Here is a 12,111-nt window from a genome sequence, read left to right as displayed (position 1 = left end):
ACTACTGATTGTGGCATTTGGAGCATAATGAACTTTGAACTGAAAAGACACAAATTTTTAATTTCTTATGCCAAATAATTATGTAGTGATTATGATTATAACATTAATGGTGTATCCCTGAGACATGTAATTTTTACTTAACGAGAAAAATCGTGTCAATTATTAATTGAAACTGATCCGCATTTTTTTGAGAAATGATGTTCAGACAAATGGGTAGACAGACTGACGGCTAGATAGCTATATAACAATAGCTTCCATGTGTGAATATGGAAGCCAAATGTAGTAAAAGTGATCCGAGTCTAGATAGTTTGGAAGCAGAAAGAGACAGTAATCACTTGATAATATTTCACAATTTCCATCCCTGCTTTATTTGCCATGGTTTGGTTCTTTTATTATTCATAAATGCACATTGTACAAATTTCCGATGAAAACAGATAGCACAATCTAATACAAAATGAAAATGGATTAAACACACAAGCTCATGGACTTATCATGTACCATAACCTTTAATGTCTTCAATAAAGTTAATACATACCAATTACATCTTTTAATTTACTAATGTTAATCATTGTAATAGAATGTAGTTTAAAGGCCCATGAGCTGCAACGCTGCGAAATTAGTCCAACCTCAAGATAGCTCAAATTTCCTCTAATGTTCATTACAATCTGCAAATTGAATGATATAGTCATTAAGTGTGCCTCAACAATGTTTGCTTGTGGCAGAATAGGCAAGAAATTGAACAGATTTTTGTTTATTTTAAATTTCCCACCATTTTCAAAATCTTGTCATATTTATGTGAAAAACAGAAAATTTTTTGTCAAAGTGGAGTGAATCCCTTTCACGTCCTTTCAGTGGGTTGCATCATGTTGTATTTGCAAAGATCCAAATGTGTACATGTACCATTTACGCTGTTCATCATGTAGTTGTATGGAGGTGGCCATATTTGGGTGCTGCACCCGTTTATTATTTGTCTTACTGAAACCTCCCCATGCAGTCCCACTCAGTGGATAATTATTCTTGAGTAAAATCTCTGAGTGAGAACATGTCTATGAATTAATTATAATTTAAACATAAAATCATGAAAATTAATAATGCAAAAAGTTACAGCTCATGTGCCTTTAATGGCTGCAGATAATATCAAAATGAACAATACACCGTGATGGAGAAAAACAAATTGTTCCATACTGATATGTGTGCATAACAAATATACTTGTTTTCTGGAGAGTGGATTTCGAATGAAAAACAGTAAAGCCAGTGTACCCACTAGCAAATATGTATTTCTGGAAACTTTATCTCATTTTGAGGAATTGTGAAAATCGATACAATTTCCACTGACTTGGCAGGATTACAATGTGTGTGAACAAAGAAACTTGTCAAATGAAAAGGAAAAAATTCTCTTTGGTCGGTAAGGTCATAAATGTTTGGTAGATAGAAGATACCCTGAATAACCCGGAGTAAGCATGTTTCATTTAGGTAGAACGCATCTTGGGCACAGATATTCAGCCTCTCAAACTTTTTATGTTTTCTTTTGGTCTTTCACTTGTGGGTCTCATTTCGAAGCTTATGGAGTAAATAAAGGCTTAGTTTTGTGAAAATCTGAAATTTTATTTTCCCCAAAGAGACAGCACAGGAATAGAAGCCATTTCAAATTTCAAATGTTGGTAAATATTGAGTCATTTGTTTCTCTTGTACCAAACTACACAGTAAACCCACACTTTTTTATTCTTGATTTTGAAAGAGAATGGTTGAAAATTTGCTTGTGGAAATCTGATTAAAACTTATTCTTTATTTTTTGAGGCATGAACTATCTTAATAGGTATGTACTTGTGATACTGATTTACAAATACGCCTATCAGGGAGGTAAATGTTAAAAAGCAAACCTTTTCTCCTAACACAAAGAGGCTGCAAAAGTTAATACTCACTCCAAGTTTTCTTTTTGCTCCTTGTATAGCTAAGTAAATATATAAATGCATACCCGTAGTATATGAAACACTTTGTAAAGTGAATACATACCCATAGTATATGAAACACTTTATAATATGAATGCATACCCGTAGTATATGAAACACTTTGTAAAGTGAAATGCCCTTTAAATTCATTTGAATGACAATCACTTGTGCGGTAATACAATTATATACTTCTGTCATTCCATATTATACTATACTTTTGTCATTCACTCCTTTGTGACATGATTGTCTACAACAGAAACTTCTCTTGATAATCTTGTCTTGCAGGGTGATCATCAGCAGGTCGGTTGTGCGGAGTCCACACTGGTTCACCGATGAATAATCGCTTGGCTTTGATATAATCCTGCAATTCCAATGTTATTTGAAGTTAATGATTTGCAGTGATGTCAATGAGAGTTTGGTCTTAGGACCTCTTTCTCATATAGAATTTTGTGTGCTGAGATGTTCACTGATTAACTCTTTGAGCGCCAAAGTCAATGTTTGTTGCACTTAGTCAATTTTTGTCAGCTTTTTGCCAAAATTTTGATAAAAAACTGTTGCAAATGACATATTGAGTTCATTTGGTCTAAAATTATAAAAAAAAATACAGAAAAGTTCATAAAAATTGGTAAAATGTTGCACTAAAATTTTGGTGGGAAAAAATACAGCACTCAAAGGGTTAATTGAATTGAAATAGTCATTGCCTAACATTAGGTTTTGGATCACAGATTCTTCACACACAGAGCTTTGTAATAACTACCTTCTGTTACATATTAATCCTTTGAGCGTCAAAATCAAATTTTGTTGCCTTTATCATATTCAATATTTTCCTAATTTTTGCTAAAATTTTTAATAAAAATCTGTAGCCAATGAAATATGACGTCCATTTGGTTTAAAATTATGAAAAATAATTACATAAAAATTCATAAAATTGGTAGAAATGCTGCAGCAAAAGTTTTGGCGGTAAAAATTACAGCGCTCGAAGGTTAAAGCTTGAATAACAATTGCATTAAATATTTAACCTCTTGTATTCAGATTGGAGATAATGTACACAGCTGTGTGTTTCTCTCAGTGTTTTTTGAGCCAGTGTCTTTGCATCATTCCTGCCAACACATTTAAAATGATGCAAGCCGGTTTTCTTTATTGGGTTGTACAGGCGTGCATGCAAATTTCTTACAATATTTGAAGCAGAAATTGCACTTGCAGGTGTCTGCAGCCTGTGTCGCAGCCAGCATACATTGCTTAATTCATCGCTAATACTAATGTTGACAGATTCAGCCAATTTGGCAGACATTGGCTTCCCATAGGATATGACAAATTGACATCTTTTTTCATTCATGGAACATGCCTTTTTGAAAATGGTTTCCCCGTAACATTTCAAAATGTGAAGTGTGGACCTTTCTCAGGTTGATGAAGGCATTCTGCATCAAAAATGCAAAGTCAGTGACACTGGCAATCATCAGATCAAAGATACTCAGTTTGGAATCACCTCTTTCGCTCAATTATTTATGTCTGCATCTGAAACTCTGCAGTCTCCACATAGTGACCTTGTGAGTTATAGCATCATACACTGTGGCAGCATCTGCAGACTATGTATTAGCTAACACAACTGACCCAAAAAACCTAATTTTCCATGACAGATGAAAAATTTTGTTCTATGTGTATGATGATTGTGTACAGATTGCTTGAATACATATATGACAACAATTGATAATCTATTGAATCATTTCAAAAGTAAAAAACCTTAATGAGAGTTATCATCAAAACATATGGCTATCTCATAGTTTAATTTCTTTCACTTATCAAAATATATACATATTGCAATATGCCATCCTATTTGTTGACTTTGGGATTGGATTGACCCCACTTTTGCTGAAAATGACTGTTTGTTTTCAGCCCAATGGAGGTATTTGTCCCTTCTTTTTCACCACTTTTGCAGAGCTCTGCACTCTACATGTACTGGTATCTGTATGAATGTGTATCTGTTTGTCCCTTTTGTTTTGATACTAGTTTTGGTGAATATATATAAAGATATCACTGGTGTTGTATAGATTTCAAATCCCGCATATGGCCTCCTAACAAATTCTGTGTGCATGTTAGAAGAAAATGAGTGTGAAGAACATGCAAGTATAAACGGTCAACCTGAAAGACGTGCAATGTTCTGAGACATTCAGAAGATCCTATTGAAATAGATTTGCACTTGCAACGGCAGAAATACCAGTACAGTATGAATATTGAAATCAAACATCTTATAAATATTATATGCTTGGCCACCACTTCACTTGGTCTGCATCAACATTTTACAATGAAAAATAAATATAGTCTTTCAAAATATGGGATCCTGTGTGACAGATGCTGAGATAATTCAAAAGCTCATTATATATGTGCTTACCTTGGAATCCAGTGTGAATCTATGATAGATTCCTGCTGGCAAAATAATCAGATCTCCCTTCACCACTTCAATGCGAATCCATTTATCCTGCTTATCACGGATGTCAAAATATCCACTCCCATCGAGGATGAAACGGATTTCTTCATCTGCATGAAGATGTTCTTCAAAGAATATTTTGATCTAAATGGAAAAATAACATATCGTTTTAGGATATTTTTTATAGACAAGAAACAGTACATAACTTTTATACTGAAACACAATTACATGATTCCATTGTCGAACATACAGACTGCAAGTTTTCATTTTCTTCCAATAAACCTGTGTTTTTCACATTGCCTCATGTAGAATATGATCAATAACATCTCAACTTTAAAAATTATATGGCAGGATATTTCATAACGACAGATTTTGGTATTCTCAAAGCCTTTTAATACCCTAGCTGTCTCCATATAAGTGGCGTTACTCTGCAATCAGCTGTCTCCATGTGAGTGGATTTATTTTGCAATCCGGTCAGAAAATTATACACTCACACACTAGCTGACTTTTTACCTTTTCCTCGTAATTCGGCAAAGTTGCAGGAGTACACGTGATCACGTCTTCATAGTCATAACCACGCTCTGTACAAATCTTACTCAACACTCCTTCCTCCTTGTAATTATCAGCATCTAACTGTATAGGATAGAATGTGACAGATTAAGTATCTTGCAAGTCTCTGCTCATTATAAAGTAGTGTTTCACCAAGGACGCTACATGAAGATTGTTCCCCTTGCGAAAATAAAAAGAGGACAGTTTGAGGGGGGATTTCGCGAGAGGTTAAGATCTCAGTCATGCTTAAAAATTCTTTGTTTTATTATGATTTATTTTTTAATGATGCACCAATAAAATTAATCTGCTGATCTGAATATGGCTGAGGTGGGCAGACAAAGTCTGCTTGTGCATCTGTCAAAATTAGTTAATCCACCTCCACCCACTGTCCCCCGAAATTGATGACCTCTCTTTTAAGATGATAAAAATTTCATGACCCCCACCCCCATATTGCTTGAGTAAGTATTAATTTTGAATAATAACACTGGCCATTAAAGATGCATAGATATAATATAATATCTGTTGTGAAGAGACTTTTTCCAAGATCCTGCTCTTCTTCCAGATCTCGTATACACTGTATATACCATATCTCAGATGCTTCAAAAAGTTCATCACTTGTGCACTGCTGCTGTCAATAAATATGTTGACAACAAAATCATCATCCTCTTCCTCGGCAAAAAAGCTCTGAATCTGATATGTCACTGTCACTATCTGTATTTTGAACAGTTTCTAAATAATTTTTGATCTTTCTCTGAGTTCCCATGTTTTTTTGTTCTCTCCTGAGTACATCACAGGTAACTGCTTTGATTGTCTCCTTTGTTCCCTTTGGTTAACAGATTGTGATGAATTTACAAAAACTTATCTTTTTCATTTAAACTATCAAATATTGGATAATACAACTTAATTGCAGAAAAGAGAACTTCTCTATCACTATTATATTTTTGACACTTCATTAAATAATGAAATTCATCCTCGATGGAAGACTTACAAAACTTACAAAATCTGGATTCAGGCAGAATTCTTGGTTTTGGCCTTCTGCCCAACTCTTTGTAAACAGTGATCAGAAATACAAGGTTTTGTGACAAATTTTCTGCAGCTTAAGTTCTTGATATCCACTAGTAAGTAATTTTCTAAACCAAACTTAGTTTTAAATTCTCTGTACGTTCTGAGCTTATTATTTCCCTTCCCACGAGTCTTAATTATTATCGTTGTGTAAATCACACTGTACCAAGAAACTTGATATTTTATGCTTGCTATGTTATTCTGAACGATTTTAATAGTAGCATTAATGTTACAAACAGCTGACCAAATATTACTCTGGGTGTATCTTGTATGTTTTGAATGAACTCAAAACACTTTGAATGATATCTTGCAGAAAGATACACATGAACATAACAGAATGTCATCACTGCCAATATTTTAACATGCGTTTGATTATGACAATTTTGATACGATACAAGTTCATAGGCTCGAATTGTGTGAACCCTGCATGCACACTTCCGTAATATTCAGGCAAAGGTGATAATGGGTAGGCCCTGGTGTAACAGATAGTTTGTTTCTCTGATAAGCCATGGAGGTAGTAGCTCTGCATGGCAAGGCTGTGTGTTGCCGGCGTTATACGGGCGAGGCCGTATAACGCCGGTAACACACAGCCCTGCCATGCAGAGCTTTGGAGGTAGTAGGAGCCAACGGCTAAGCAAGTGTTTAACCATCCCGCCCAGTGTTTGCCAACAACTAACGTCACTACGACGTTGCCCATTGTGTGCCGGCACGGCGCTGGACTTTGCCGTGGTTGATTACGCAGTTTTGCGGATCTATCATGTCTATTATTGCTGGTTTCCAGCACTGGCTGAACAAAGTCAATCAGAAAGTGCGTCTTAAAAACCGTGTAAATGACGTGGGCTGATCTTGGTAACCACGCTCACTGTCGACGAAGAGGGTGCGATGTGTAAACGTGTAATATTTTTGGACTCAACCGCTCTATCCACACCAAAAAGACGTCATTGGTATTTTTTTTATAAGGAAAAGACTGGTTTCTTTGCACGAGGACCAGTGTTGGCTATCAGGCAGGCCCACAGTCACTCGTGAGCTATTCAGCTCTGGGACTATTCGCCCCATAGACGAGTTTTTCTCGCTTATGTCTATGGGGCGAATAGTCCAAGAGCTGAATAGCTCAGGAGCAGGCTCACGAGGGACCGTGGGCAGGCCGTACCCATCGGGTTTCACGAGTGTTATGGGTATCGCATGACTGGAGCAGCGTGACTCACCTGCCAATACAAAACCCCTTGTTCCTTCAAATAATCCAAATCAACAAACTGCGCTGGCTTTGTCATGTGTTCAGATCGCTGATCAGAGTCAGCGCCATCGTGAATCCATGCTCGTACCATTTTGAAGGCCTGATTAGGTTATCTGTTCCGTACGCGTAGAATGGCGTGTTGTGAATTCTGTGAGGGACAACCTCGACCTTGGGCTTGCGCAAACGAATCACTTTATTGCATAACGACACGCCTCGGAAAGTGCATGCGCAGTATAGCAAGAACAAAATTAAACATTGAATAAAACATTGTTGTCGATGTCTTTACCTGTAGCTGCTCGGGGAAACATAGTGTTTGTAATATATTTCATGAGAGACAGCTTATCATCTGAACTTAAAATGTACAAAAACTTATTAACTCTTTCATTTAAACTATCAAATATTGGATAATACAACTTCATTGCAGAAAAGAGAACTTCTCTATCACTACTATATGTTTGACACTTCATTAAATAGTGAAATTCATCCTCGACTGCAAACTTTGAAAACTTACAAAATCTGGATTCAGGCGGAATTCTTGGTTTTGACCTTCTCCCCAACTCTATTTGTAAATAGTGATCAGAAATCCGAATTTTTGTGACCAATTTTCTGCATCCACTAAGTAATTTTCTAAACCAAACTTAGTTTTAAATTCTCTGTACGTTCTGAGCTTATTATTTCCCTTCCAAATGAGTCTCATTATCGTTATGTAAATCACTGTACCAAGAAACTTGATAATGCTTGCGTAAGTTATTCATAACTGTTACAAACAGCTGACCAAATCCTTGCTATATTAAAGGACTGGTCAGTTTCTTCAGCCTGGGTGGGGGTGGATTATTTTTTGCCGACTTCAAAAAGTTTGCTGACCCCCCCTATTCCAACTTTCAAAAACAGGGTGACCCCCTATTCCAACTCTCGAAAACAGGGTGACCCCTCCCTGTGCGTGACAAAGGTAAAACAAAAGATGGAATATAATTCAATAATACAATATATATATAAATATATATATATATATATATATATATATATATATATATATATATATATATATATATATAATATATATATATATAATATATATATATATATATATATATATATATATATATATATATATATATATATACATAACTTTGGGGTATATTTTAAACATACAGTCATTCTGTGTTTTAAAGAAATTGTTGTCTTGCAGTTGTAAGACAGGACTTAAAAGACGTGTAAATTAATATTCTAAAGTTAGAAAACAGTATTTTGAATGAGCTGTGTATGTATACCATACTTTTTATGCATAACCAGATGTCCAAAACTGTTGTAAGAAAAATGTGATTGTGAAATATTAGTGCATGTTGCTTTCTAATACTGAATTCTCATAGAGAAAACAGAAAAGTATCATGAACTTGTCATGCTTTCCATATGAACTGCAGATTACACAATTACACTTTGCAAAACCGAATTTCAATTAACAGACATCAAGATATTTCTGACATAAGCTTATATCTCTGATATATTAAAGTACCGCGCACAAAGAGCGCACCGAAAAATATTAAACATCCAGATATCTCTGATATGTATGTCTGACATATGAAAGTTATGCGGTAGAAGAGCAATGGAAAATATATCTGATATGTTAAAGTGATGCGCCTGAAGGGCGCGCCGGAAAATATTAAACGTACAGATATATATATATATATATATATATATATATATATATATATATATATATATATATATATATATATATATATATATATATATATATATATATATATAATATATATATATATATATATATATATATATATAGTGTGTCTGATATAATTAAGTTTCACGCCCAAAGGGGGCGCTGAAAAATATGTCTGATATCATTAAAGTTACGCGCCCAATAACCCGGCGTTCGGTTCATCCCGCAGCCACTCTTGGTAAGCAGGACTGGCGCTGCGCGCAGCGCCAGCGCCAGTCCTGCTTACCAAGAGTGGCCCACTGCACTGGGCACTCGCGTTCGCCAAGGCCCGGCTCCAATCGAGCGAGTCAAACTTTTTACCAAAGGGCGTGCCGAAAAATGCAGCTGAATGATGAAATTTATGACTGGCACAATGCATTTTAGGCAAGTATGAGCCCATATCGAAATTCAAAAACACGCTGATCCCCCGCCCCCATAGGGCATTTCAAAGACATGGTGACCCCCCCCCCCCACAATGTTTTGAATGAACTCAAACCACTTTGAATGACATCTTGCAGAAAGATATGCTGAACGTAACAGAATGTCATCACTGATAACTATGCCAATATTTTAACATGCGTTTGACTATGACAATTTTGATAGGATATCTACCAAGTTCACCTATAATACCTGCCTGGGGAGCATGTTTCGAAACTCCCAGTAAATATCTGTAAAAGAAAAGCTAGCATCACTTAAGAAATTACTCTTATCATTAACTTCATTCCCCCAAATTTCACATCCATAGGTCAGAATGGGAACAATCAAATGATCAAAAAGATCTAAAGCAACTTTCACAGAAAAATTCCCATTATAGGAAATACTTTTACGAAGACTAAAAAGAGCTTTAGTAGCTTTCATCTTAACATTTTGAAAATTTGCTCTAAATTTGCCATTGGGAGTTATAACAAAACCGAGATAAAAATACTCTTTCACAACATCAAGGGCAAGTCCATTATAGGTAAGTAATGTACCTTTCAGTAATTGATTACTTTCGTTAAAAACATGACTTTTGACTTCTTTGTACTAATATAAAGCTTCCATTTCAAACAATAAGAGTGTAATTTATCAAGTTTGCAAAACTACTTGAGTTTCTGAAATCAACAGCAGATCATCAGCATATAAAAGACAGTTGATGCGCAATGAATCTAATGTAATTGGGCTGCATGTCCTCAATGAGCCAAAAGTACCTGGAAGGTCATTTATGTAAATGTTAAATAACGTACGGCTCAGATTACAGCCCTGTTTAACTCCTACTTTAGATTCAAACATGTCAGTGAGGCTATTGTTAGATTTAACACAAATAGTTGACATTTTCATACATATATTTAATCACAGAAAAGAAGTTACCATTGACACCATAATTCCTAAGTTTCCAAAGCAAACCGGGTCTCCAAACTTTACCCAAATGTTTTATGAATATCAATAAAACAACAAAAAAGATACTTGTTTCTTAAGTTGCAATCAACTTTGTTCATATACGAAGAATAAAAATACTTTTCAACAGCCGATCTCAAAACAAATTAAAAATATTATCAGAAGCAGATCTCTGACTGAAATGGAGTGTAAATTCCCTTATCTTTATTAACAAGCCTACAATCGAGAACAGATTGTATTGACCATTTACGTTAAACTTCGACCAAATTTCGATTTTGAAATTGCTCTGTTATAGCATTCTACTTCACGTTCAGTGCGGTATCATTTGCGGCCAACCTTTGTAATCAATAATGCAAATGGGAATTACGAATTGGATAAAATACTAAATTTGATCATATAGGGGCTGCACAAAATGTCCGTCCCAAGGGGCGGGGTGAGGGTAGTGGTGTCTTGGTTCTTCTTGTTACGGTTTATTTCATTGTAATAAGTTTGACTAATGTATTGCCAATTAAGAATGCTGCCAACCTTTTGTTTGTGTCTTGGTCTTATCTTAGCAATGGTTTTGTAACCCCGGCTTTGTAACAGTTTCTTTCTCTCCTTCGCCGTGTCATGTATTTGTCCTTTGACAATCTTACACGAAGTCACTGTGTTGCGTCGTTATCTGGTGCGTTTGATTGCCAAATGCGCCAAAGCAAGCGAGGGTAAATATATTAATCTGTGGACGCTGTCACCAGATTATCACCGGATTGTCTTTGACAAAGTCAAGAACAAACGCACCAGCAAGGTATAGTCCGTCCCCAGGGGTAGGGAGGGGGGAAGGGGTATCTTGGTCTAAGCACAAGGTTCTTTTTGCTATGATTTATTTTATTTTAATACCTTTGACTATGACTGACTATGGTATGTATTACTAATAAAGATTTATACAACCAACCTTTCTTTGCAGCTTTGGTGTCTTTGTCTTCGCACTGGTCTTGTAACGATTTCATTTTCTCCTTCGCCGTACCACCTATTTGTCCTCTGACAATCTTAGACGAAGTTTTGTCACTGTGTTACGTCTCTATTAGGCTGCGTTCACAAAAAACGATTGGGGGGGGGGGGGGGGGTGGAGGAATCTCGATTGAAATTTTTTTTTTTTTTCAGATCCCCCCTAAGTACCCTAAAAAATTTTCAAATGCCCCCCCTCTATCTGGTCAAAATTTTTCAAGTCCCCCCCCCCCAACTACCACAGGCCCGCATATTTGTAAAGGATGTGAGCGCAGAAAAAATAAACATGTATTGCGCTGATCTGCTCACAGGTGTTCAACACTACCTGTATTAGCACTTTGTATAGTCATATTCCCAAGGCAAGTTCTTTAAATGTATCAGTGATTTTTTTAGATTTATTGGTCTAAAAGCCAACTTGAGTTAATCAAACCTCTGGCCAGGTCAATTGCTCCTGTTGAAGAGCACACAAAATGCAATCATGAGAGAGTACGAAAATTGTGAATCTGGCTAATTGCCGTATTGCACAGTGACCTACCAAAATTGTTTCAAAACTATATGAATTAGATGCTACTCAAAATTGACAATACCGGAAGGTTAAAATATTCCATCAAATAAATGTTTTAATCTCTGAATTTTGGGTGTGATAATTGCAAATTTGGTTAAAAAATAAATAATTCCATTTGGTCACATATTTTTTCTTTTAGTCTTTACTATTCAAAGTTTTACTTCTGTATCATTTTATAATAAGAGTGTGAAATTTAGAAAATCAAGCATGGTGACCCCATCTTTTTTCTTTAATATTTGATTATTCTCATAT

The 12,111-nt window shown here is 35.6% G+C and overlaps 1 protein-coding gene across 1 annotated transcript; it reads right to left on the bottom strand.

Annotated features, from left to right (window-relative positions):
• Nucleotides 1-2,069: 2,069 nt before the first annotated feature.
• On the bottom strand, nt 2,070-7,423 carry LOC139115906 (acireductone dioxygenase-like). Its single transcript, XM_070678327.1, has 4 exons — nt 7,191-7,423; nt 4,888-5,007; nt 4,339-4,518; nt 2,070-2,310 (listed from the first exon to the last, which is right to left on the bottom strand). Exons 1-4 carry the CDS (start codon nt 7,308-7,310, stop codon nt 2,197-2,199), a joined length of 534 nt encoding a protein of 177 aa, XP_070534428.1. The 5' UTR covers nt 7,311-7,423; the 3' UTR covers nt 2,070-2,196.
• Nucleotides 7,424-12,111: the final 4,688 nt, after the last annotated feature.

This window comes from Ptychodera flava, chromosome 17 (genome assembly GCF_041260155.1).
Source record: "Ptychodera flava strain L36383 chromosome 17, AS_Pfla_20210202, whole genome shotgun sequence".
Classification (NCBI taxonomy): Eukaryota; Metazoa; Hemichordata; class Enteropneusta; family Ptychoderidae; genus Ptychodera; species Ptychodera flava.
Note: the sequence above shows the minus strand (reverse complement) of the source record. Positions and strands in the feature narration are given on the sequence as shown.